At 47.3% G+C, this 27,452-nt stretch overlaps 1 protein-coding gene across 1 annotated transcript in view; it reads left to right on the top strand.

The window, feature by feature from the left end:
• Positions 1–5,459: 5,459 nt before the first annotated feature.
• Positions 5,460–27,452, top strand: part of DLG5 (discs large MAGUK scaffold protein 5) — a 118,579-nt gene continuing 96,586 nt past the window's right edge. The window contains 1 exon segment of the mRNA XM_028513605.2: positions 5,460–5,995. Within this exon segment, the coding sequence (XP_028369406.1) occupies positions 5,692–5,995 (304 nt within the window). The 5' untranslated portion in view covers positions 5,460–5,691.

Genomic DNA, 27,452 nt, shown 5'->3' on the forward strand with positions numbered 1-27,452 from the left:
TTCTGGAGTGCCTGCCAAATGGCAGACACTGTGGTTAGGTACTCGGGGTTTGACAGTGGACCAGTTTATACTGCTGCTGTCCCTGCAGAGCTCATAGTCTTTGGGGATTGTTAGTCTTCTATTGTGGCCATAACCAAATTTCCATAAACTTAGAGCTTTAAAACTATCTACATTTAGTATCTCATAGCTCTGTGGGTCAGAGGTACAGTTTGGCTGGACTGGTTTCCCTGCTCAGGGTCTCACAAGGCTAAGATCAAGGTGTTGGCCAACTGGTGTCTAACTGAAGGGTCAGCTGGTCTCCATTTCCAGGCTTGTTACGCTGTTGACAGAATCCAGTTCCTTGCTGTTGTAGGACTGAAGTCTCTGTTTCCTTGCTGGCTGTTAGCTGTGGACTGCCCTTCGTTCCTAGAGCCTCTCTCTGGTCCTTGCATGCGGGCCCCTACATCTCAGAGCCAGCAATGGCAAGTCAAATCTTTCTCCCTGACTTTCCCTTCTATTGCCTCCAGCCTGACAAATTCTCTGCTTTGGGCCTGTGTGATTATATTGGGTCCACCTGGATAATCCGGGCTACTCCATATTTCAGACTGTAACTTTAGTCAAATATGCACAGTCCCTTTAACCATGTAATTTAACATATTTCATACTCACAGATTATGGGGACTATGATATGGACATCTTTGAGGGGGCATTCTGTCTACTACAGGGCTACAAAGAAGTACACTATTTTAACAATACACACTGAATAATGTTAATAAAAGGGAGGTAAAAAGCTGCATTGAGAGCAAGGAGCAGAGACATCTAGACCTTTAGAGTGGAGGTTGGTAAGGCATGCCTGGCTTCCTAAAGCAGGTAACACCTAAGTTGAGATGTGGAGAAAGGGCTCTGAATCAAAGGGTTAACTCTTCCAGGCAGGACTGTGCTTGTAGAAACCTGGAAGGGGCTGGGCCCTAGGACTACCTTCGCTTTGGTGCCTTCAGCTCAGCATGGATTTCTGACCAGGGGCATCTTTAGTAAAGTCTGATGGACCAAGTTTATAGGCAAGGCAAGGCAGGAAAGAGAGGGCAGAGGTCTTGTGCTTAGTCTCCAGGAGGCAGGGGCTTTGCAGTGGGCAGGGCATGGCGTGGCATTGAGCTCCCAACTTGCATCAGACATCCTGGGGCACCTGAGAGAGTGTGTGAACCTCTGCCTTTGCTTATGATGCCACTCCTTTTGCAGGTGTCGTCCTTCCTCATCTTTCCACTTACAGCAGATATGTTTTTGAAAAGGGGCTTCAATGCAAAATTCTTTAGTTCATTCATTCATATGTTAACTTATTAATTATAAAATATCTAGTGAGCACCTAACACATGCCAAGTGCCTGCTAGGAGAATACAGCAGACAGCAAGGTAGAAGGGGCTCCTGCTCACCATCTAAACACAAGCAAAATGCAAATCTTTCATTCAGGAACCTGGAAACCTCTGTTCAAAACCTGTTGCTATAGGCTGTGAACAGTTTTTCCTTTCAGATGGATGGGAGTGGGAGCTACAAGAGTAGCACCTACCACTGAGCATTAACCACTTTGATACTGTCATCGATACCCCCATTTTACAGATGAGGAAACTGAGGCACAGGTAGATTTAATCAACATTACCCAGATAACAGGTTGCAAAAATAGTATTTAAATCAGGCATTATGACTGCAGAAGTTGCCAGCTCCCGCACTACATTCCGGGGTCTATACTATACTATACTTCTGCCAGAGACCAGGCATTATGCTAGGGCTTTGTGTAAGTCCTGGCATTAGATTCTCCTAATAACCCTCTACTCCCCATTTAGAGATGCAAGAATAGAGGCCCAGGAAAGTTCAGTAACTAACCTAGGAATACATAGCCTGTGAGTCTCAGCATTGGGATCTGAGCTCCTATCTGTCCAGCTCCAAAGTGATTTCCCATTATTATGTGGAGAAGGAAGAGAAATGAAGAGTCGACTATGGGGAGAAAGGAGCCAGTAGGGAAGGAGGGGCTAGAGGGAGAAAAGGATCTTCTCAGAGTGGGGTGACATAGGGCAGAACTGAGGCTGGAGGAGGTGTGAAGGAGAGGTCTTATGGTGGCAGCAAGGGATTAATGGGAAGAGAGCAGTTTTCTGTGCAGAGCTGTTTTCAGAAGCTGGACTGTAAAGCTCCAACTTAAAAGCGAGAGCTCTGTGAACACATACAGGTCCCCATGTCAGGTGGTGGAGAGAGGGAAGGGGAGCTTTGAGCCTGTTTGCTGAGAAAGGAGAGGGAAGCATGAGCCCGAGGGAAAGGAGACTGTGTGTGTGTGTGTGTGTGTGTGTGTGTGTCTGTGTGTGTAAGGTGCAGGGATTATATCCAGACCATGGGAAGGCTGTTCTCAAGGAGGAGAGACCCTCTTTTGCTAAGTTCACAGGAAAGCAGGAGAGGTGGGTAAATCTATAGGGAAATTCTGACAGTAAAAGACTAATGTGACAGGGTGGCTTGTAAAGGGGATGCCCATCTTTGTTTTTCCTATCCACCCCATTGTGATGAGACTGTATTAATTTCCTGGGACTTCCATGACCAGTTACCATGAACTTTGCGGGGGCGGGGGGTGGCAGCAGGGGGAGCTTAAAGCAGCAGAGATGTGCTTCTCACAGTTCTGGAGGCCAAAAGTCCAAAACCCAGATGTCGCAGGGTTAGTTCCTTCTGCAGGCTCTGAGGGAGAACCGGTTCCCAGCCTCTCTCCTAGCTTCTTGTGGTTCCCAGCATTCCCTGGTGGTCCTTAGCTTGGAGACACATCACTCCAACCTCTGCCTCCGTCTCCATATGGTGTTCTCCTCTGTGTGTGCGCACCTGAGTCCAAATTCCCCTCTTCTTATAAGAACACTAGTCATTGGATTAAGGCCTACCATAATCTATGACCTCATTTTAACTTGATTACATCTGCAAAGGTTTTATTTCCAAATAAGGTCAAATTCACAGGTACTAGGAGTTAGGGTTTGAACATATCTTTTTTTTTTTTTTTTTTTTGGAGCAGGGGAGGGAGGAGCACAATTCAACCCAAAGCAGGGCACAAAGGATATAGTGTGCGGGAAGGTGCCCTGAAGGGTATAAATGCTACAGGAATTCAAAGTCATACCAAAATCACTGGTTCAAGGAACTTTAAAGTTGAATATACTTCTAAAGTAAACTATTTCTTCCAGAATTTATGTTTTGCATAAAACCCCAGAGTTTCCAATAAAGGGTTTGTTGAAAGTAGTGTCCATCACAGCACAGCCCCTGGGAGAAAGTACTCTTAGCAAATGGACTTCCTCACTGCTTGCTTCCTGGGAAGTCTTCCAGGGACAAAACACACATGCTCCCCACCTTCCTTTTAGGGGTTGCTGGGAGATAGTGCCTTCCTTTTGCCTCCTTCTGTCTCCTGTACCCCTTGCTTTTGAATGGAGACTTACTATTGGTTCTAACCATAAACCAAATTAGTCTCAATTTCTCCCACTCCCCATCCCCACCTTTTCACCTTCCTCCCACTCCCTAGATTTCTAGTTAATACAGCTAAGAACACAAGTCCAGGTGTGTCCTGAAGGGTGCATGCCTTATGGATGATTTAGGCTCTGCAGTTGCTGTAAGGTAAGTGTCAGCCAGAAGGGGGAACCACCTCTCAGGGGCAGGGGGGGGCCCCAGGAGCTAGGGAGCCCGTCTGGACCCCAGGCACTGTGCAAGAGCCAGCCTTCCCCTCTCCTAGAACCTCGCTTGGCCACAGAAGCCCAGAGTCTCTGAGCAGGGAGGCAGCTTAAAATAGTATTGTTCTGCCAGTGGTATCTATTTGGGGTCAAGGAAGCTTTAGAGAGTTCAGTCAAAGCTATGGACCTCTATCCTAAAAATATACATAAATATCCACAGAAAAGTTCAGATAATTTCAAAAGCTTCATTGACACCCTCAGGCTTATTCATGAACCCAAAGCTAATAGCCCCTGATTGAACACACTCTCCACACCCCATTTTCCAGAGGAGATACTGAATTCAGCCAGGGTAATGGATTTGCTCTCATGTTGTGCATTTACTTAAAGGGAAACCCAAAACTGAAGTGCAAATTCTGGTACTCTTGTTTTAATCACAAATATAGAGTTTGTTTCCATTAAATACAAGCAGCTCCTCCCATTTGAAAAAGAGAATCTGAAGGAGAATTTCGCTTTTGTTGGAAGGAGAATGATGGGAGTGGGAGTGACAGTAGGAAAAGCTTGCCTGGCTCCCAGTGTTGGTGAGATTCACCCATTACAACGCAGACATACATTTGCAATGGCCCTGGGATCTCACTTTGCACTAGGGTAATGGGGTAATTGAGTGCAAGCAGTTGGGATTTAAGCTTTTAAGAACCTTGTTCTCTCTGAAGGTAAGTGGTATGTGTCCGCAAAGGATTGTGATGGAAGCAGAAGACATACTTGGGGCAGGACCTTAGATCCTCATTGGGGCATCACAGAAGCAAGGTTTCTATTTCTCTAGTCCATTGATGGCCCTCACCCGCTGGGGGTGACCTCTAGCAGGGAGAGCACTTCTGTTGCCCAAAAGATTAATAACGCTCTACGGTAGACGACTGCCACTTTCTTCCGCATCCGGAACACATCCCTTCCTCTTCCCAACATCCTTTAGATTCTGGGGACAAACCCATCTCAAATGGGCGTGAGAAGAAAGGTCCTGATTAACCAAAATTCAGCCGATTATATTGGGAAAGTCTCTGTATTAAAAGCTCTTCGGAGGTGGGGAACTCTCACAGATTCCGGGGAGGTCTTAATTTGGAGATGTCCAAGTTTAGGGGAGCCCATTCACCCTCAGTTGTCTCCAAGTTTTCTTTTGGAGTTCTCAGATTAAGAGGCCCTGGATGGGGTCAGTGTTCTTTGTTTGAGAGGTCTCCAATTGTTTGAGGGCTGGCTGTGTGCCTGGCCGATGGGGTTAGGGGTTCCGGCGGCTTCTCGTGGGGCTCCTAAATCCACACCCCTCATCCCTGGCAGCGCCTGGGCCTCACGGACTGGGAAAGCTATTGAGCACTGTGCCCCCACCTCCGGGGCAGGACCCCTCCCCTGGTCTATCCCCTCGGGGCCCGCCATCCCAGCGCTGCGAGGGACCAGAGTGGAGGACCGGGCGGGCGAAAGCTGGGCTCCGGCCGTGGCGGGGCGGAGCGGGCGGCGGCTGCGGGGGTTCCTGTGAGCCGAACCGGGGCTCACGGGCCGCGCAGAGCTGAGCCGTCGGGGCCCTGGCGAATCCTACCCAGGACACTTTCCACTTGGAATTGGGATCTGGTCTGGGGAACGGCGCGGGGGCCGGGGTGTCTGGGCGAGTTTCTCGCGGGGCCCGGAGGGAGCGACCGGCGGCGCGCGCGGAGGGGGAGGGGGAGCCTGCCCAGCTGGAGCCCGGCCTCGGGGCGCGCCCCGGCCGCCGTCCCCACCTCCGCCTCCTCCTCCGTCTCCTCCTCCACCTCCTCCTCCTCCTCCAGTCCCGCCGCCGCCGCCAACATGGCTGCGCTCCTGAGCCCGGGAGGCGGCCGCAGCTGAGCGCCGCCCGCCGCCCGGGCCCCCAGCCCACCCAGGACCCCCGGCTCATGGCCCCCGTCGCCTTACGGCTCCCGGCACGCTAGGGCTGCAGCCAGGCGCTCGCCGCCCCAAGGCGCCGCGGGGCCCCTCGGGAGCCCGGGAGCCGTCCGGCGGGGCGGGGCGGCCCGCCACCATGGAGCCCCAGCGCCGGGAGCTGCTCGCCCAGTGTCAGCAGAGCCTGGCCCAGGCCATGACGGAGGTGGAGGCCGTGCTCGGACTGCTGGAGGCCGCGGGAGCGTTGAGCCCCGGCGAGCGGCGGCAGCTGGACGAGGAGGCGGGAGGCACCAAGGCGGAGCTGCTGCTCAAGCTGCTCCTGACCAAGGAGAGGGACCACTTCCAGGACCTGCGCGCGGCGCTGGAGAAGACGCAGCCTCACCTGCTGCCTATTCTCTACCTGAACGGCGTTGTCGGCCCGCCTCAGCCCGCCGAGGGCGCGGGTGAGTGTCGGACCCCTGCCTAGCCTCTGGGACCTGCCTCCCACGACTTCTCTCTCCTGCTCGCGGAGGGGGAACTCGGGAGGGCCACTCCTCTCACTGCTGCTGGCCACGGGGACAGCCTTTTCTCCTTTAGCTCGCTTGGGGAAGGGGTGACGCGCGGATCTTTATTTCACACCTCCTCCGCCAGCCTCGCCGTCTCTGTGAACAATACTGGGCACTGCAGGCCTTGACTCTCTGGTGCCAGGTCCAGCCAGGTTTAGCCTCCGGGGACCGCTGAGGGATGTCTGTCAGGCGCATTTCTAAGGCTCTTTACCATCCACCAGCTCTTTGAGAGCCTCTGTTAGCCTTTAATCAGTGGTACGGTATAGAAGCATGGAACCTGGCCCAGGACCTGAATTTTGGTCCCTGCCACCTGGTTTCAGGACCACCGGTGCTTTTTCACTTTCTGGATCTCCCCGCGCCCTCTGCCCAGAGCTCAGTCTGTTCGCTAGTCCAGACTTGTGGCTGATTATGCACAATGCCTGCTAGGTTTCTTTGGAAACTGTGGGCCCGGAAAAGTTGGGGAAGTTGCGTTGCACCATGGGAAAATCCTAGTAGTGGCTGCTGGGGCTCAAATCCCTCCCTGACGGTGCCGAGCTGTGAGGAGGGAAGAATGGTGGTCGGTTCCCCGGGGTGGGGGTAGGGTGACGGATTTGTGAGTTTTTGTGTGTGGAGGTTATGCTGGGAGTTTGTGACGAGTGGTAGGCTTGGACTGGCCTGGTTGGGGAGTGTGGAAGGCCACTCTTTCAGGCAAGGAAGCTCCAGAAAGGTGTAGCACTGAGAAAGAAGAGAATGAGCATTTATTAGGCACCTACTGTTGTGGCAGGCATTCTGGTTTATCACATTTAATTGTTGTTACTTTGTGAGCTATTATTCTTACCTTGCCAGAGGGAAAACTCTGCCTTGAAGTGGTTAAAATGCTCAAAGTATTGGACACCAGTTTTCAATTATGACCTGCTGTTTTATTTAACACGCTCAGAGCCAGGAAGCTGCAAGTGCCACCGTTTCTATTTCTTGTCTTTATTTTAAGAGTGAACCTAGAGGGCTGACAAACTGTAGCAACTTGTAGGCCAAAGGCTGATGAGACCCGTTTATATGGCTGTTAGAAGCCTCACTATTAAGCAGATGATTTTATAAGGTGCTCTTGGTAACAGCTTCTATGTATATTGACCCACTCCACCTCACTTTTTATAGTGGAGGAAACTGACACACAGAGAGACTAAACTGCTGGCCACTCAGCACATCATTTTTTTTGATGGCCCTTTTGTCTTCCCTTTGGGTTTGTGACTCTCCAGCATTTACACCTCTTCCTGCCCGTGTGCTGTCCCCCCTACTATGATCATATCTGAGTTTCTGGGCAGATCAAGTCTTGGGATGGTGCTTTTGAAGGTACAAAGATGGATAAGGACAGAGGGAAATGTCAATGGGGTAATTTTTTTCTTTTTAATTGCTTTTTATCTTTCAGCATATTGTATCTTACCACTTGCTTTACTATCTCACTTAATTCTGTGGCAACCCCAGTGAAATGAGTGATGTCTTCCCTGCATTGTGCTGGATTGTGTGACATTATCTGTGAGGTGTGAAGACAGGCCAGAAGTCTGTCTGTCCATTTATCTGTCTTTGAAGGAGGAGCTTTATTAAGGAAGCATAGAAGTTAGAGTGTAGACTCAAGTCCTGTTGGGGTGTGTAAAGTTAGTACTAACTTTAATCTCTGGAATAGATGGGTGAATTGCCATTAATTAGGTCCTCTCCCTTTCCTTGCCTGGTGGACAAGATGGGGCCTTGCAGGGCCAAAGTTCTAGGAGCTGGTCCTGACCTCTGAGGAAGGAATGGAATAGAGTTTGGATTTTATTCCCAAGGGTAAGGATTTCAGACCCACATTTTACTACAATGCAGAGTTCTGTAGCCTTGCAGAGAGTTATTACATCCTCAGAAAAATAATTTTCAAGGGGAAGTTGAGTTTAGTTAATACTTCAGAAAAACATATAGGGTAGCATTTGTTGTGGCAAGATGCCATCTAGAGCTTCTAGGGGAGAAGTGACGTGATGTACAAGTAAACAACAGAGTGTTGAGGTCTTTGTAATGGGTGACTTACTGTGCGGTGGTTTTCCTACTTTTTTTTCTTTTAGCCAGAGAGCCCTCCTTATGGGAGAAAGCTCAGTCTGTCTCATTCCTAAGTGTGATGAGGGATGTCTTTCCTGCATTGTGCTGAGTTTTGTGACCTTACCTGTGAGGTGTGAAGACAGGCCAGAAGTTGCAGGGCATGGAGGAGCTGGAGTCAAGGTGAAGCACAGTGCTCCTGATTCTGTGTGGGGCACACTTTTTCCTAACACCTGATTAGGCCCTCCCACTATAATGTCAGGCCATTTCCTGCATTGTGGAATTATGTAGACTTTCCTCATCCCTATACATGGATCTGTAAGGAGGAAGTGATTCTCTCTGCACCCCCCTCGCAGAGTAGAAATAGGAGAGAACTGTTGTTTTCCTCTGAGTGGCTCAGGTCTCTGGGGTTTTTTCCACAGTTGTACCAGGATCTTGTTTGTTCACTCGGAACCCACACAGTCCTTTGTTTTTTCTCTTTGATTCAGTTACTAACATCTGGGTTTTTTCACTTGAGGAAACTCCACTGCCTGTTCCTGAGAGCCCCTTTCTGGCTATGAGCCTCAGTGTCTTCATCTGTGAGATGGGGCTAAGGGTGCCACACTGCCTGCCTCAGCCCCTGGGAGGGCAGAATGTGACTTCAGTCAGGGAGGACTGAAGTGCTTGGTTCTGTGCTCAGTCCAGGTGGGGCTGGGGTGCAGACAGAGATGGGGTGCATAGGATGTAATTCCAGCTTGCAGCTCGCTGCCTAGTGGGGGGAATGGGACACTTAGGAGAGTGACATTAGGAGACAGATCAATTGAGTGATACACTGCAAGCAGGCTTTTTCCTCCTTTTAAAGCTCTGTATACTAGAGGCTTTTCCTAAATACTCTCGCCCACTCCTAGGGGCTCTAATTACCATCTAAATGTGTAGGGCTCCCCAAACCATTTTATATCAGGCCTTTCTTGTGGGGCAGAAGTGGCAGAACTTGGTAGTTGCCCACTGGCCCCTCTAATGTACTCAGAGCTGAATGTTTTCTTCTTGTTTCCTCTTTACCTCCTCTTTAGTTTCCTAGTGAGCTGGCTGACTCAGCTTCACCAGAGTTAAGACAATGAAGACAGCAGCATCTGCTGGAGAAGCTGAGGGAGACTTTGTGGAGGGACTGGACCTTGAGATGGGTGTTGAAGGGGCACTTTGAAAATGCATAGGGAAAGGAGGAGGACATTCTGGGCAGTAGGCTTAGCCATGAGAGGAGCAGTATGTTTCCAGGTTGCAGAATTAGACCAGCTCGGGTAGAGCAGGGGATTGGCACTGGCTCTGGGTGGATGGGGATGTAAAGGTAATCTGGAGGGTCACAATGGCTAGCTGAGTGAGGGGTTTGGATATCTCTTGGAATTTAGGCATTGTACACTTGTCAGAAGTTACAGCTGGAGGAATTTTTTAAAAAGGAATAACCCTGCCAGGTTTTTCCAGTAGGACGAGTGCAGTTGACTGCCGATTGTCAGGTGTGGATTATTTATTATTCATCAGAGGTTACCTGGGCCTTTTGTTCTCTCCCTACTCTCTTAAGTACCAGCCTCCTTTTCTTCATCTACTTAGTCCTGGAGGGTCAGCAGGGACAGTGAACTAAGTAAAAGTTTCAACCATTGTAGTTTTTCTTTTAATTGTGTTATTTGAGAGAAAGGGGTGGAGGAACTTGGACGTAATAATTGAGAAGAGTTTTCTAAGAGAAAGATTATTGGAAGTGACAGAAATGTAGCCCAAAGTGTATTAGTCAGAAGAGAGTAATTTATTTATTTATTCATATATTTTATTGATTATGCTATTACAGTTGTCCCATTGTTTCCCTTCTTTATTCCCTTCCTCCCAATACCACCCCTTCAACCAGCATTCCCCCATTTTAGTTCATGTCCACGGATCATATAAGTTTTTTGGCTTCTCCATTTCCCATACTATTCTTAATCTCCCCCTGTCTAGTTTGTACGTACCATTCATGCTTCTTATTCCCTGCACCTTTTTCCCCATTTTCCCACCTCCCCCTCCCCCCTGATAACTCTCCCTGTGATCGCCATTCCTGTGGTTCTGTTCCTGTCCTAGTTGTTTACTTGGTTTGTTTTTGTTTTTTTAGGTTTGGTTGTTGATAGTCGTGAGTTTGTTGTCATTTTACTGTTTGTATTTTTGATCTTTTTCCTTTTATCTAAAGGGATTTAGATAAGTCCCTTTAACATTTCCCATAATAAGGGCTTGGTGTTGATGAGTCCCTTTAACTTGACCTTACCTGGGAAGCACTTTATCTGCCCTTCCATTCTAAATGATAACTTTGATACGTAGAGTAATCTTGGATGTAGGTCCTTGCCTTTCATGACTTGGAATACTTCTTTCCAGCCCCTTGCCCTCAAGGTTTCTTTTTGAGAAATCAGCTGATAGTCTAATGGGAACTCCTTTGTAGGTAACTGACTCCTTTTCTCTTGCTTCTTTTAAGATTCTCTTCTTATCTTTAATCTTGGGTAATGGAATTATGTGCCTTGGTGCGTGCTTCCTTGGGTCCAACTTGTTTGGAACTCTCTGAGCTTCCTGAACTTCCTGGAAGTCTATTTCCTTTGCCAGATTAGGGAAGTTCTCCTTCATTATGTTTTAAAATAAGTTTTCAATTTCTTGCTCTTTCTCTTCTCCTTCTGGCACCTCTATGATTCCGATGTTGGAACATTTAAAGTTGTCCTGGAGGTTCCTAAGCCTCTCCTCATTTTCTTGAATTCTTTTTTTTTTTTAAAGATTTTATTTATTTATTTTTAGAGAGGGAAGGGAAGGAGGGGGGAGGGAGGGGGAGAGAGAGAGAGGGAGAGAGAGAGAGAGAGAGAGAGGGAGAGAGAGAGGGAGAGGGAGAGGGAGAGAGAGGGAGAAAGAAACATCGAAACATCAATGTGCGGTTGCTGGGGGTTATGGCCTGCAACCCAGGAATGTACCCTGGCTGGGAATCGAACCTGGGACACTTTGGTTCCCAGCCTGCACTCAATCCACTGAGCTATGCCAGCCAGGGCCATTTTCTTGAATTCTTGTTTCTTCATTCTGTTCTGATTGAATATTTATTTCTTCCTTCTGTGTCAAACCATTGATTTGAGTCCTGGTTTCCTTCCCTTCACTGTTGGTTCCCTGTACATTTTCCTTTATTTCACTTTGCATAGCCTTCACTTTTTCCTCTGTTTTGTGACCATACTCAACCAATTCTGTGATCATCCTGATTACCAATGTTTTGAACTGTGCGTCTGATAGGTTGGCTATCTCTTCGTCGCTTAGTTGTTTTTGTTCTGGAGCTATGAGCTGTTCTTTCATTTCGGCCATATTATATTGTCCCTGTGTGTCTGTTATGTAGTAAGGTGCAGAGCCTTAGGTATTCACCAGGGCAACCCACTTGGCTGCAGTTGTGACGCTGTATGTGGGGGAGGGGTATGAGAGGGAACCCTGTTGGCTCTCTCCTGCTTTCAGTTACTTCCCGAGTACCCACAAGCAAATTGGGGACTTGTGGTGCTGGTTCCCAGGTGGGTGGTTTCGTGTATGTTCTAGGACCCTGTGGGTCTCTCCAGCAAACTCTCCTGTGAGGCTAGGAGTTTCTCATGCTGCCTCAACCCCCACAAGTTTTTTAGTCAGAGGTTTTGGGGGTTCATTTCCCCGTGCTGGAACCCTGGGTTGCAGTCTGTCTTGCTCCCCAGTTGTTCCTCTCAGTTTATCCACACACAAATGTGGGCCCGCCTGGTCTGTCAGCCACATCCTTGCCTGCCCTGGTCCTCCAGCTGCTGCCTTGCTGCAAGTCCTCCCTGCTCCAGCTGCCACCTTTGCCCCTCCTACCAGTCTGGATGAATGTTCCTTCTTTAACTCTTTGGTTGTTGGACTTCCATACATTTTGATTTTCTGGCAGATCTGGTTATTTTTTATCTTTAAATTTGTTGTCGTCTTTTTTTTTGGTTGTGTGAGGAGGCAGATCCTGAATCTACCTACACCTCCATCTTGGTCAGATGTCCAGAAAAGACAAATTTATTATATATTCCAAAACCTTGGCATGAGTTGGGGAAACTGGCCTTTGGATGGTTGATCCCGAATGTGGCCCTCTTTTCCTGTGGGCCTGGAACATTGTCTCCAGCCTCTGGGCTTCCATCTTCACAGTCTTTTGACCAGGGAATAAGGGAGCTCTACCCAATTAGCCTAGACAGAGAAATCTCATGGAAGGATTTCGATTGGCCTGACTAGGCACATGTGTCCATGTGAGGCTCAATCATCGTGGTCAGGGAAAGAGGACTGAGATTGGCCCAGCAGTGGACCCAACCAATAGGGGTGGGTGATGGGATGCTGTATTGGTGTCCCATACCAGTACCACATGGTTCTTTAGAGTGGGGAGAAGCCTTTCTCCAAAGGACGAAGAGTGGGAAGGATGTTGTACCAGTAAAACAGCTGGTGAATTTTCATGATGTGTGGTCTCATCTTCGTGTGATGATGCAATTAGCAGGTAAGTTCATTGCCAGAGTGGGGTGACGTGGGAAGACTTTACTAGGTTTTAGACTTTGAGCAAAGCATTTAACCTTTCTGAGTTTATTTCCTGTTCTGCAATAGCTGCGTTACTATGCTATTTCACAATCAGTGGGAAGGAAAAAGGAGGAGCATTTGTTAGTGTGGTGAGTAGTACAGCCTGGAACCAGACGTAGAACCAGAAACCTGGGATTCTCCTGATATTTCTGAGCCTTATGTGAGAACTCCGTGTAAACTATGTCGAACAGATGTCGAACAGGGTTGCCTTTTGTGCGGCTGTGGATCACCAAGAGTAGAATGTAATCCCCATGAACTGAATTTGCTGTTATATTTCTAATGCCTAGAATAGAGCCTGGCCCAAGATAGGCAGGCGTTCAGTAAATTTCTGTAGAGTGGATGACTAATGAGCTGTGTGTAGAATAAGTGGTGCAACCCTGTGTAAGTGTGAGTCCTCTTCAGCAATACATGCAGATTTCTTTTTTCTTCTTATTTTAAAATTGAATTTATTGGGGTGACATTAGTTAATAAAACTATATAGATTTCAGGGGTACAATTCTATAACACATCATTTGTATATTGTGTGTTCACCACCCCAAGTCAAGTCTCCTTCCATCACCATTTATTCCCTTGTCACCCTCTCCTACCGCCCTCCACCCCCATGTGCAGGTTTCTTAAGTGGTGACTTCACAGTGACAGAAGGCTGTGGGAGTGCAGGAAGGCTAGAGTGAGTCCCAGATGCAGACACAGATGTCACCACCCACAGTATGTCTGTGATGGAAGCAGGTGGTGTGACATTGGTGTCTGAAGTTCCCAAGGTCACCCATCAGGTACTGGCATTGTGGGGCTGGCTGCCAGGAGCCATACAGAGCACCCACATTGCCTTTTGTAGGATGGAGAGCTCTTCCTTTTCTGCGCTTAGAATTTGAATGTCAGCTTAGTGTCCCTGACAAAGTCTTGGATGGGTATCTGGTTCGGACTGCAACATCTTAACATTGGATGAACTTCTTCACTACCTGGGGCTTATTTGTTTGTTTGTTTGTTTGTTTTCCAGTACAACAGTAAAACTAGCAGAGGTTTAGTATTGACTGAGAATGTGCTCAGTCCTTTGGGATCCTCAGCGCTTAGGTGGCATTAGGTCCAAGGAGGCTCGGTGATAGGGTTGTACTAGATTTCTGAAGCTTTTTTTTGCTCTGTACCATGATTACTGTTTTCTCATTTAGTGTTAGTGTTGAGTGATTTTTGATACTCTGGCTTTCTATTTCCTGAAAAAGTAAGCAGTGGAGGAGAAATATTTTGTCTTAGGTTTTTTTTGTTCCACCTCATTCCAACCACCTATACATTCTGCAGGCCCGTGCAAGGGTGCTCTTCAGTAGTGTCCTGGAACCTTGGGGAGACGTGAGCCCCAGGCATAGTGGATATAGAGCAGGAGGGCTGGGCTGCCTATCAGCCTGTGCAGGGGGGGATGCTGAGCTTGTTCTGCAGGAAAGAATTTTCAGGAGGATTGAGTTGGGGAGGATACTGCATCTTTTTTTATCTTTTACCTGGCTCAGATTGCTTATCTCTAAGTTGTGTGTCTCTGTTGATCTTTTTGAGACAGGGTTCCATGAAAGTGCTATAGAAACCTTTTAAATTGAACAGGGATGTTTGGGATATTTCATGTTAGCTGTCCAGATATAAACTCTTAATGGATAATTGGGGGGTGACTGTTGGTCTTGACATTTATTTCACATAAAGTGTCATGGCCTATTTGCTTTTAAAAAAATGTGGTAAAATGTACATAGCGTAGCATTTACTATTTGAACCATTCTTTCCTATTTTATAAAATCGTGGCAAAAGATACATTAACATGAACTTTTCTGTTTTAATCATTTTTAAGTGTTTAGTTCAGTGGTAAGTACATTCACATTGTTATAACTCTCACTACCATCCATCACTAGAACCATTTCATGTTGCAAAGCTGAAACTCTGTAACAAATAAACAGTAACTCTCTATTCTTCTCTCCTCCCAGCCCTTGGCAACCATCACTCTTCTTTCTGTCTCTGAATTTGACTACTCTAGCTATCTCATGTAAGTGGAATCATACACTGTTTGTCATCTGGTGTCTGGCTTATTTTATTTAGCGTAATGTCTTCAAGGTTCATCCATGTTGTATGTCAGAATTTCCTTCCTTTATTTTATTTTCTTTATTTTTAATTGTGGTAACAAACACATGACATAAAATTTCCCTTCTTAACCATTTTTACGTGTATGGTTCAATAGTACTAAGTATACTCACACTGCTGTGCCCCTGGGCTACAGGGCTCTTTCATCTCGAAAAACTGAAACTATATCCATTAAAGAACAGCCCCTCTCCCCCCTTCCCCTGGCAGGCACTCTTCTCCTTTCTATCTCTATGAATTTGACTGCTCTAGGTACATCAGATAAGTGGAATCATATGGTATTTGGCTTTTTGTGACTGGCATATTTCTCTTACCACAGTGTCCTCAAGGTTCATCCATGTTGTAGCATGTGGCAGGATTTCCCTCCTTTTTAAGGCTGAACAGCATTCCATTGCATGTGTAGACCACATTTTGTTTGTCCAGTCATCTGTCAACGGACACTTGGGTTGCTTTTCCCTGCCGGCTGTTGTGAGAGTGTTGCTATGAACATGGGCGTCCACATACCTCTTCAAGACCCTGCTTTCAGTTCTTTTGGATACACATCCAGGAGGGGAATTATGGCTCATGAGGCAGTTCGGTGCCTAGTTTTTGGAGGAACTGCCGTACTGTTTGTTTTGAGTTGGAAATCCATATTGTCCACAACACCTTGATTTGGGGGCCCTTGGTCTGGCTGGAGTCTTAGTTCTGACATTTTTTTCCCTATTTCTTCTAAAAATTGTTTCTTTTTTTCCAGACTTATTTTGGAAAGTCTTGGGACAGTTCCTTTGGGCTTTAAAGAAAAATTAAATTTCAGTAGTCGTCTATCACTCCATTTTGAGGCCACAAGTTACTAACCATTGAATCCCAGCAGTATTCGTATCTGGCAGCCAAGGGATGTTCACACATTTCCTCTGGGTTTCCAGTACTAAAATCTTTGTCCCCAAAGGCCTTGAAGTATGTTAGTTATTTCTGCTTTGTAGACACTTCCTTCTGTATCCCATTCAGGGTGGTTTGGTTTCTTAATCTGGAATCTAGGGTAATTGGTTGTCAAGATTTTCTTCTTTCTTTCTTTCTTTCTTTCTTTCTTTCTTTCTTTCTTTCTTTCTTTCTTTCTTTCTTTCCTTCCTTCCTTCCTTCCTTCCTTCCTTCCTTCCTTCCTCTCTCCCTTCCTCCATTCCTTCCTTTTTCTTAAAGCACAGTAGTTTTAAAAAATATTTATTTTTTTAATCCTCACCTGAGGATATATTTCCATTGATTTTTTAGAGAGAGAGGAAGAGAAGCATCAGTTGGTTGCTTTCTGTATGCTCCTTTACCAGGGATTGAACCCATAACCTAGGCATGTGCCCTGACCAGGAATCAACCCTACAACCTTTTGGTTATAGTACAGCACTCCAACCAACTGAGCCACACCGGCCAGGGCAAGACCTTCTTTCAAAAGGCTTAGATCAGCATTTCTCAAGGGAACATCTAAATACTAGTTTGGTGGGATGTCAGTGGTGTTGCTCGATTCAAGGGGTCTGTGGTCAAATGCATTTCACCAGTGCTGGTTCCAGCAGGTCTCCGGGGCTCCCCTGCTGGGAGCCTCTGAGGACACTAGTAAGCCAGAGTGCTTTGGGACTTCACTGGAGTGTGTTCACTGTGCAGTGTTTCCCAAAGTGATTTGACCACAAAATCCTTTTCATTGAGCATTTTGCGACATCAGTGTTCTGAGAAATGCACTTTTGGGAAACTTCAACATTAGTGCATGGAACTGGAACATTAATATATACCATTGCTTTTCAAAATTTCCCTCAGTTGTCTCACTAGGGGGACCAAAACCTTAAACTTTCCCATTCTTCTAAATTAAGCTTAAGTGGGCACAGGTGATTCTGGGCCAGCAGATTTTTGGTTGTATGATCTTACATGAGGTGTGTGTGGCCTCTCTGGGCCCCCATTTCCCCAGTGTGGCTTGACAAGAATGAAATCTGGTCTGTGATGGTGATTCTTTGAGATGGTTCACCCTCTTGCGGTCTTCTCCAGCAGTGGACTTGGATCCCAGAAGGCTGACCAGGGGCTGATTGGTGGAAGGTACTGGAAGGTAGAATTGAGCTGAACTTAAGCAAAGGCCTTTCTTTCTTCCTCCCTTATTTCCTTGTAAACTTTGTAGTATAAAATTTCAAACATTTCAGTTCACAGGCCGGCGGCATTCAGTCTACTGAGCCACACCAGCCAAGGACCCACGGACCAAGTCAAGGGGTGGGGAGGCTTGAATGTGGGAGGTGGGGGGTGGTTAGGGCAGGGAAGTGTAACTGAGTAAAAAATGGGGACAACTGTAACTGAACAACAATTTTAAAAAATTTCACCCTGGCTGGCGTAGCTCAGTGGATTGAGCGCGGGCTGCGAACCAAAGTGTTGCAGGTTCGATTCCCAGTCAGGGTACATGCCTGGGTTGCAGGCCATGACCCCCAGCAACCGCACATTGATGTTTCTCTCCCTCTCTCTCTCTCTCTCTCTCTCCCCCTTCCCGTCCCTCTCTGAAAATAAATAAATAAAATTCTTTAAAAAAAAATTTCAAACATATGCAGACATGGAGAAGATAATATAACAAACACACAGCTTTCCTAACAACTTTTGTTTTCTGTAGTATTTTAAAACAAATCACAGACCGCATATCATGTCCCTCAAAAATACTTAAGGAAGTGTCTCTAAGACATTAGGGCTTTAAAAAAACCATTGCCAGAAGACCAATTTTACAAAAAAACAGTACTAATAGTTACTAATGTCCTCTGATAGGCAGTTGATACTCAGTTTTCCTTGTCTCAGAAATGTCTTTTTATCATAAAGTAATATAAAACAGCCTACGTTTCAAACAAAAATCAGTCACTCTCTGTATCAAAAACAAGGATGATCTCAAACTAAATAAAAAATGTAATTGATAGATGTCAATACCAAGATGAAAAAGAAAAAAAGAAAAAAAGAAATGTCTTTAAAAAAATTTTTTTTTTACAAATATAAACAGACACTTTTTTTTAAGATTTTATTTATTTATTTTTAGAGAGGAAGGGAGGGAGAGAGAGATAGAGAGACAAAGAGAGAGAGAGAGAGAGAGAGAAACATCAATGTGTGGTTGCTGGGGGTTCTGGCCTGCAACCCAGGAATGTACCCTGGCTGGGAATCGAACCTGGGACACTTTGGCTCCCAGCCCGCACTCAATCCACTGAGCTATGCCAGCCAGGGCAGAAATGTCTTTTTATAGATGGTTTGAATCAGGATTTTAATAAGGTCCACATGCGGCATTTAGTTAGCGTTGCCCTCTGAGCCTCTTTTATAAACCCCGATACTCCCTTTCCCTGGGCCTTTTGTTTAAGGATGAACTTGTTTTAATGGTCAGTGCCAGCCAGCCATGGAGTGGACTGTCCTAGGTGGTGATATTCCTTCCCTAGAGTCCACATAGACACGGGGTGAGCACAGGGTGGTTCTCAGAGAGTGGGCTGTGAAGTCTGACCGGAAGCCTCTTCAGCCTCAGTTTTCTTACGGGGCTGTTGTGAACAATTAAATAACATGTAAAGTGTAAATATCCGTTATGATTGGACCCTTTTCCTTAACTGGACTCTTACAGGAGAGCCGGATGTGTACAGTGGGCAAAGAGGTGCTGAGGTGATCAGGCGTGGAGGCCAGGAGCTTGCCCCCTTTCTTTGTGGCCTCCCTGAGGCTCTTCCGCAGGGTTCCCCAGGCTTCCTCAGGGTTCCACAGAACACAGTTTTAAAACTACTGGTTTGGAAGCTTTTAATATGCTCCCCATGCTGAGAGAGACAAGAGCCCCCACACTGCCCCCGCTCTCCAGCCCCCCAGCCTCACCTTCCTTTGCCTGAGCTGGGTTGGCGAGTCTCAGGTGGATGCACGGACGGCAAGTGGTGGCAGCTGTGTTTCTATCAGATACTCTTGTCTCCATCTGCCTCCTCTGTTTACCTTTGTAGGCTTCCTTTCTGAATGAACCATGGTTTCAAAAATGACAAATAACCACAATGTGACTAATAAAAAAATACCCATTTGCTTCTCCAGACTGTGATAAGGGAAGGGGCAGAGTGAAACCCCATCAAATGGTCCCTTGTAGTGGGAAGTGGTTGCTTTTTTTGAAAAATTATTGTTTTAAAAAATATGTATGGTCACTAGCTTGCTCTACACCTATATTGCATAAGAGAACTGTTAGCCATTGATGCATAATTAAGCCCCTGCCCACATGCATCCTTCAGGTGGGGTAGGTGGAGCTGCCTGTGTGTGGGAAGCTGCCCTGTCAGAGATAATCGCCTGCGACTCCCTGCTGCTGCCTTGCTGCCGAAGAGAGCCAGGGAGTGTTTTTCTGTGCCCACAGTGTTTTCCCAGGTGTGGCCTGTCTCGCAGGCGGCTCTCAGGCCTCTTACGGAGTCAGCTTTAAGTTACTTGCCTAAATGGTGTCTGACTCCTTAAGGTGGCCTGGGACCCCCAAACAACTCTCGTGCATCATTTGACCATTGTGAATGTGCTCAGCAAAAGTGAAGGAAATCCGTCCCACCAGCAGTGAGTGATGTGATAACAAAACAAAGGGGCAGGAACTGGATTTTTATATTTTGACGTCAGAAGTCATACTTTAAAAAAGTTTAATGCTCTTTTCAATACTCATGAGAACCTCTGTTCTTACTTAGGGTAACCTCTTCTCATCTGGCTAAACTTTTTTTATTTCTGTTTATGTTTCTTAAGCAGCTTAAGACTTATGTATCACAGCTGGAAGGGGTCTTAGAGACCATTTTGCCCAAACTGCGTATTTTACAAATGAGAAACAGCAGCCCAGAGACACGAAGGGACTCCACCGGGATCTCATAGCATGCCCCTGGCAGAGTGGGACACAGGGTCCAGGCTTCTTCCCACGCTGGGGTTCCTTCCAAGGCATCTTTGCCAACCCCAGGCTGGGCAGGGAGGCTCCAGAGCCTTGGCGGGTTTTTGCTGATCTGGGACTGGCGCTTGCAGGCACCAGCCTTTCCAGCGAGAGTAAGTAACAGGGCATTGTAATTTGTGGAGCTGTGCTACAGCTTCTCATTCCTGACCACTCAAACAAATCTTTTGTCAGTAATTGGTATTTACGTTCCACAGATGGGCAAAGTAGGCCAAGAGATGTTCATCAGTTTGCTTAGGGCCGTCAGCTGCTCAGAGACTGGCCAGGTTTTGGACAGTTTCTTTATCAAGACTGCATTTGTTCTGTGCCTGGGGCCAGCCGGTGAAGGTCACTGTTGAGATGTCAGTGTCCTGAGCCTTGGACACCCCTCCCTTTCTCACCACAGCATTCATTCATTCAGCAGATGTGTTCTGAGAACCTGTCACACAGGGGGACTGTTTGGATGGAGACATAGGTTGTGACATCTGAATTTAGTGCTGAGTCAGATAATGGGTCTGATGTTGGCAGGAGGTACCTCCTTTTCTCATTGTTTGACACAGCAAAAAACTTCCAGGGCTGACTGCTGTGGCTTCTTATTGCTTAGTCACAGGACAGAGTTCAAGCAGGAAAATGACGCCACTGAGTCTCTGGCCTCAGAGGGAAAAGCCTTGAATAAAGATAAGAGGGTAAAGGCCCCAGGACACTGAGTTGGGGCCCACCCCATGGCCAACCTCAGTGGGAACTGGATCCAGGAAAAAGAAAGAAAGTAAACAAACCAAAATGTGCTGGTTCTGGGTCTTTTTCCTGAAAAACAATTTTTTTCTTTACATAAACATATTAAAATATATATTTTTGTATATAAAATATATACATATGTAGCTGAACCTCAAGCAGCTTAGAATTTAGGGGCTGTGAGAGAAGATATATGCCTCTGTATTCTCCTAGTTTTTGACAGAAAATGGCAGACTCCCATTATAAGTCCTGTCATATTTTCTCCTCCATTTTATGAGCCCAGGGAGAGGGAACGAAACAGTGACTGCTGTCCTTGCCTTCTATGGAGTTTTGCTTTGTGGAATTTCACGTAAGCTTGTTCTGCTCTCAGCCTCCCTCATAGTGAGGCTTGTCATGAAAATTCAGCGGAGCTGGTCACGGTATCTTCTTGCATGAGATCATACAGCCTCTAGGGTGTGCATCCATTCATCTGTCCACCCCTCCATTGTGTGTCCAGCACGTGCCTTGGTCCATGGCTCTGCTAAGTGCTGAGTATGTAGCGATGAGACAGACACTAGCATCGCCCATGATCAATACCATAGACCCATACCAAACACCCTGACTTTGATTTGTTCTTTTAGCTGGAGTATGTATCCTGTTGTTCATCAAAGCTTTTCATTTTGGGTTGCTCTATTCTGCCTCTCTATTCTGCCTGTACTGTCAGAAGTAATCAGCCTAGCTTATTGACTTCTTATTCCTTACCTTCCATATTTTGATTTATAGCAAGTGGCAAGTGCTTTTGATTGCAAAACTCTGTAATATTCTCAAAAGGGCGAAAAGAAGATGGCTCTTGCCCCTTTGGACTTTATTGTCTCTTTGGAAAGCCCACACCTGTAGGAGCAGGTGTGCAGCAGTACAGATCACACAGAGCAGGGGAGGCCGCCCAGAGGAGACTGTACACTGAGCTGGGTGAAGGCAGCTGGAAGATTGGATGGGTGCTGGAGAGGGGGAAGGGGGAGGCAGGCCTGGCGAAAGCTATGTGCAGGACATGGGAGGAGATTTGGGAGGGAATCCATTCTCTGAATAGTGGGTCTTTGTGGGAAGTACAGGTTTCTGCTGGAGGCAAGCATTCAGCAAGCATTCGGCAAGCCCTGGGAAAATGAGTACAGCCTAACCAGCCCCTGGAAGACACAGGGCAGGCCTGGCTGCTGCTTCCCGTCATTCTCCCTGCCATTGGGTCTCTGTGACGCTGCTTGAGCGTGGGGCTGGGGAGAGGAGCTGCAGAGTTGGCATGGAGTAGAGGGGTGGACTGTGGAATGTGGGGGAGGGTGCTGCAGCCAGAGGAGGGTGGGGTGAGGGAGATAGGCCGACTGGCCTTTGCAGAATCCCTAGAGGTGTCTGATCGGTTTTCTGTGAGTTATTAGATGGATTGGAAAGACATCTTTTTGCTAACTTTCAAGTCTGAGAATTACAGCTGGGCTGTTTAGAAACCAGAGTCCATGAGTCCTCTGGGGAGCTTGAGACTAGTTCCCATCTGCTGGCCTTCTCTTTGTGAAGGAGAAGGGGGTGGTTGAGGAATAAGTGGCTGACGGGGAATGAGTCCCGATGGCCACCTCACGTAGTTTCTCTAAGCCTTATCCTTATCTCTCTGATGGGGTCCATGACACCACCCCCGGCCCACAGCTGGTGCGAAAGTGGGTGGTGCAGAGACATGGTCACATGCATGTAGGCAGTTGTGTGTTGTGTAGATGGTGTTTTTATTGCCCAGGATGCTTTGTCTTTATTTTTGTCTTTAATTTCCCATTTGATCTCATTAGCAGCCCTTTGGGAGTCCTTACTCCACCTTACAAATGAGGGAACAGGTGGAAGAGGCCACGTCATGTGGGAGTCAGCTTAGTAGAGTGGTTAAGAGTCTGTATCTAAGCCAAGTATTGAGTTCAAATCCTGAATCTGCTACTTACTGTGACCCTGGGCAAGTTACTCTCCCTCTCTGTACCTCAGTTTCTTCCTCTGTGAAATGAGGATAATAATAGGCCTTGTATGGTAAGGATTACAGGAATTACTATTTGTAAAGTGTTTAGAGCAGTGCCTGGCAGAGAGTAAACACTACGTAAGCATAAGGTGTTATTGGTATTGTTATTAGAGCCCCGGACCCATGGCCGTTTAAGTGCACATGAAACTGGTTTTCGGAGGGGATGGTTGGTTGGTTTCTACACTCTGTCCCACACTCAGGGTGTGGTCTGCAGATCAAGGTTGGTCTGTAGCTCTTGGTTTCTGGACCGTGATGAAGTTAGCACAGAGATTTAAGAGTGTTTAGCAACCTCTAGAGCAATTTGACCTTGCTGGGACTCATTGAACAGGTACAGACTGCTTCAGGTGCTGTCAGATCACATGGCAGTCACATGCGGTATGAGTTGTGCGTAATAGTCATCGGGTAGTAGGACCGTGTGATTGCAAATAAAAGTGGAATGACATGAGAGCTCCACTGTGTTGCCGCCTACCTGAATGGTCGGCTTCCTGGGGAGGAGCCTCTGCCCACCAGAACAGGCGGGATCCATGGCATTTTGCAAGCCAGCATGTGATATTTGTGCTCCAGCAGTCCGTGACAACTCAAGGCAGTGAGGTCTCCCTGTGAAGATTCTCACTTGTTTTTTAAAGACTTTGTTTATTTATATTTAGAGAGAGGAGAAGGGAGGGAGAAAGAGAGGGAGAGAAACATTGAGTAGAGAAACAATCAGTCATTTGCCTCCCATGTCCCCAACTGGGGACCTGGCACCCAAAACCCAGGCATGTGTCCTGACCAGGAATTGAACCCACAACCTTTTGGTTTGTGGGACAACTCCCAACCCACTGAGCCACACCAATCAGGGCTGAAGATTCTTATTTTTTTTTTTTAAATATATGTGTTTTTTTTTAAGATTTTATTTTATTTTTTTTATTTTTAGAGAGGAAAGGGAGGGAGATAGGGAGAGAGTGATAGAAACATCAATGTGCGGTTGCTAGGGGTTATGGCCTGCAACCCAGGCATGTACCCTGGCTGGGAATCAAACCTGGGACACTTTGGTTCCCAGCCCGCACTCAATCCACTGAGCTACACCAGCCAGGGCTAGGGCTGAAGATTCTTATTAATGAGCAGTTGTTTCTATTCAGCTCAACTTATTGTGGCAAACACCTCCCTTGCTGTTTTGGCAGGCGTGGTTCTGGCAGGTTTGGTAGGAATCCACAATGAACTCTATTTCCGCCTCTTAGCTGGTAGAAAACTAGAACGCTGGATGATGTCAGTGGGCAGTGGTGTGTGGGGATTCACACACTCCCCTCTGCTGGTGCAGCTGAGCTGGAGCCTTTGGCAGAGCTCCTGTAAAAGCCCTGACCCTGTGTGAGAGCCTGATCCCCATCCCCCGCAGGCTCTTACCCAGGTCCCTGGAGGTGCCTATGGGGTGGTGTTCAGCCCTGGGAGAACTGATGGGTGCAGTGGTGGACACAGGCCAGCAGTCCCCTGAAGCAGTTCCAAGTGACGAGACACACATGGCCGTGGCATGGATCATAAAATATAGAGCTCAGGGAAAAAGTAAGAAGCTGCGTGAGAGGGTTAATGCAGTACTGATATGTAAATTAATGCAAAAAAATCTCTACTTTGCAAGAACACAAAGAAAAAAATTAATACAAAAGAATGGTCACCTATGGGCATGGGGGAGGAGAATGGGAAGAGAAATGGAAATAAAAGGAAACTAAATGAGGGAGGAAAGAAACATCACTTTCCTGCCCTGCTGCTTTCTTTGCGGGAAGGCCTTTCGTGTCTGGGCGGCACTTGGTCCCTCAGCTTCTAGCAGTGCAGCGTCTGTGTGTCTCAGCAGAGCTGGCAACTTCAAGCAGGTTGTCCACCCAAAAATGTCCTCAGTAAAGAGTTACTGGCCAGTGGAGCGACCAGTGGGGGCAGGACGACTGGCCATGGAACAGTTCACGCAGTAGGGACACAGGTGTTTTTAGTAATCCTGTGATTGTGAGGGGCAGGCCGTGAACCACAGTCGCTGTAAACATGGTGTCGTGAATGTGCAGCAGCCATGGCCACAGAGCCCCATGTTCTCGTCCTGGCCACCGTGGGGGAGTGCGGGCGCTCATCCTGTAAGTCCGTTCATTTAAAAGAGAAGCCCTGTTCTTGTGTCTATTCAGCTTATGATGCCGTGCACTGCAACCTGTATTAGGGAGATGGGAGATTTCCACTTCGGGAAGGTAGAATCCTGTTGAGGATAGGGAACAGCTTTTTCATTGCCAGACACTGCCCTGGGGAAGGGGGTGAGCTATTGCCACACTGCTGAAAGCATTCAGGTAGAGCCTCAGGCATGGCAGGGAAGGAGTTCTGCCATCCTCAGGGCTGAAATAGTTGCTCTCTTCAATCCCTCCTGTTCTCTCTGAACTACTGGACCTCAGATTTTAGGTCTGATGCTGGTAATTCAAACAGAAAAGTTACTTGGTTTTAAAAATACTATGTAATTAGCCATGCTGATGGTAGAGAGTTTAGAGAAGGCAGATAATCAAAAGGAAAATAAGTCAAAGGTAATGTTACTAACTGGAGATAACCACCACAGATTTTTTTTTTAGAGTGAAAAAGGAATTATTTTTAGTGGGTGCACAGTATTGCCCTAGCAAGATATATGTCACAAGTTTCCTTTTGTGGAGATTTAGAGATTTCCCATTTTTCAGTATAAATCATGTCACAGTGAACATTCTTATGTATAGATCTTTGTGCATATCTTTATTCCCTCAGGATAAATTCCTGGAAGTGGTGCTTTTGGGTCAAAGAGTGTGTACATTTTGAAGGCTGTTGATACAGCCAGATGATCAATTATCAGGCTGATGGCATGGGTCCTGAGTCACTCCTGGATTTCCCCAGGTGTGGTGTTTGGATTGGTGTCCTCAGAATCACCTAGGAAACCTCTTAAAAATGAGGACTCCCGGGCTCCACCCTGGGTCTCCTGAAAGAGAGCCTGGGGGTGGGCTGCTCTCAGCAGCTGCATTTTCACCAGCACCCAGGAGATTCTTATATGCAGTGCAGGGCATTCCTTCAGTGTCCCGAGCCTGCCCAGGGAAGGAATCTGAGAATGGTGTTCATTCTGTCTCCCCTGAGGGAGAACTGTGATGTTCACGGGGGTCAGGGAGACAGTAGAACAAGAAAGGCATAGTCCAGGGAACCCCCTCTGGGCACCGGTTTTTTGTTATCTTTTTGTAAAGTGGGAGTCTCAGACTGGTTGTGATGATTCAGAAGTACACCTTATATTAGTATGTATGTGATTGTTTCTCATACTGATGTCACAGGGAAGAGAGAGCTCACTGGGCTGGGCCAGATCTGGGAAGGGAGCACTGGGAAAAGTGGGTCAGGAGGGAGAGCTCATCTTTCTGCCTCTTCCCTGAGGGGACCTGGTGCTGATAAACTCATCGAGCAGGGTGTAGTTGCCCAAGGCCCTTCCAGGTCCTGGCGTCTTTCTGTCCAGGTCAGTGGAGAGGAGCTGCTGCTTGTGTCCAGGAGTGAGTACCAGGAAGCCTAGGGGCTGAGCTCAAAGTGGGTTCCTCTGCCAGTGCCAGGAGGGGGTGGAAAAGGCCCAGTGGTCCCTCCTCAGCAGTGTGGCTCCCAGAAGTCACTGATGCAGCCTTTACCACAGCTTCACCATGTGGATGTGCTACTTCCTAGCACTGCAGTGGATAGTCCTGATGAGGTTGCTCACGTGCACCCAGCTAAGGATAAACCATTGCCAGAAGGCTACTCTAGACAGGCTGTTTACCAATTTTCCCTGCAAAGGTCAAGTCCACTTCTGACTCTGCTTTGTTTCCTGGTCTGTAAGTCTAGCAGGGAGATCATTCACTTATTCAAGCCAACACACTGAGCTGTGGTGGTGACGAGATGAATGATCGACATTAGGGAGTAGACAGCACTGCTGGCTTGGGGACTGGTAAGTTGTGCTCTAGTGCACATCCATGGAAGGGACTGACCCTGTCTTGTGGAAAGGAGAGTCATTGGGCTGAGGGTCTCTTTTCATGGAGAAGAGAACCGGAGAGCCGGGCTTGGCGGGTTGAGTAGAAGTTGTCAGGTGATGTATAGCTGCATTCCAGCCATGGAAGAGGAGCCTAAGGAAGGGCAGTGAGGCAGGAGGGAGCTGGGCATGCTGGGTGACAATGGGCACTGGTAACTGGATGGCGGCCTGGTCCCGGGAGGGGCTGGAGGGGAGAAGCTGGAAAAGGAGGCAGGGGCAGGGCTGTGGATCTGGCCTCCAAGTCTGCTTCTGATGCTTCTGAGCTGTGTAGCTTAAGTAAAATGCTTAGTGTTTCAGCGCCTTGACTTCCTCTCCCTCTGAAATGCAGTAACAAGACCAACTTCAGAGGGAGTTATTATATGTGTAATACATATAAAGTATGTAGCTGAGAACTTGGCACAAAATGAGATGCTCGATGAATGTTCGTTTCCTTCCTTTCAGTGCTGGTGTGGGACTTTTTGACGTTGTCCTGACAGGTTGAAGGGAGCCACGGAAAATTGTAGAGCATGGATTAATAAGATTATATCTATTTGCTTGAGTGTTTGTGTGTTTTTGGTGGTCTGGTGGAGGATAATTTTGGGGTCTGGGGTGGTAATGCTAGGGACATGGTCCAAGGCCAGGAGGGATGAGAATCCTCCCCTGTCATGGTCCCCTGTTGCATTTCTTGTCTGCCTGCTCCTGTGGCTGCTGGGGTGGCCTGCCTGAGCTTTGGGCATAAGTTTCCGGGGAAGAGACTAGAGTTGGAAATGTGTCTTCACTAAGCCAGCTACCCCTAAGGGAGGTTGTAGGGTTGGACACTGGCCGAGCATTAGTCTGGCTGTGAGAAGGTAGGGTGTGTGTCTGGTGAGGGGCAGGAGGTGGGCCAGAGCCTGTGGCAGTAGACCATGATGGCAGTGGTTTGGTGTGATGTAGACAGTCATGACATTTACAGTGGGTGCCTGGTTATTTACATGGGTGTCTCATGGGTCATTCCAGAAACCCAAAGATGAGGGGCTACTGTCTCCATTGTACAGATGAGGGAACTGAAGCACAGAGAAGGGAAGTTACTTGCCCA

Source organism: Phyllostomus discolor, chromosome 5 (genome assembly GCF_004126475.2).
Source record: "Phyllostomus discolor isolate MPI-MPIP mPhyDis1 chromosome 5, mPhyDis1.pri.v3, whole genome shotgun sequence".
Classification (NCBI taxonomy): Eukaryota; Metazoa; Chordata; class Mammalia; order Chiroptera; family Phyllostomidae; genus Phyllostomus; species Phyllostomus discolor.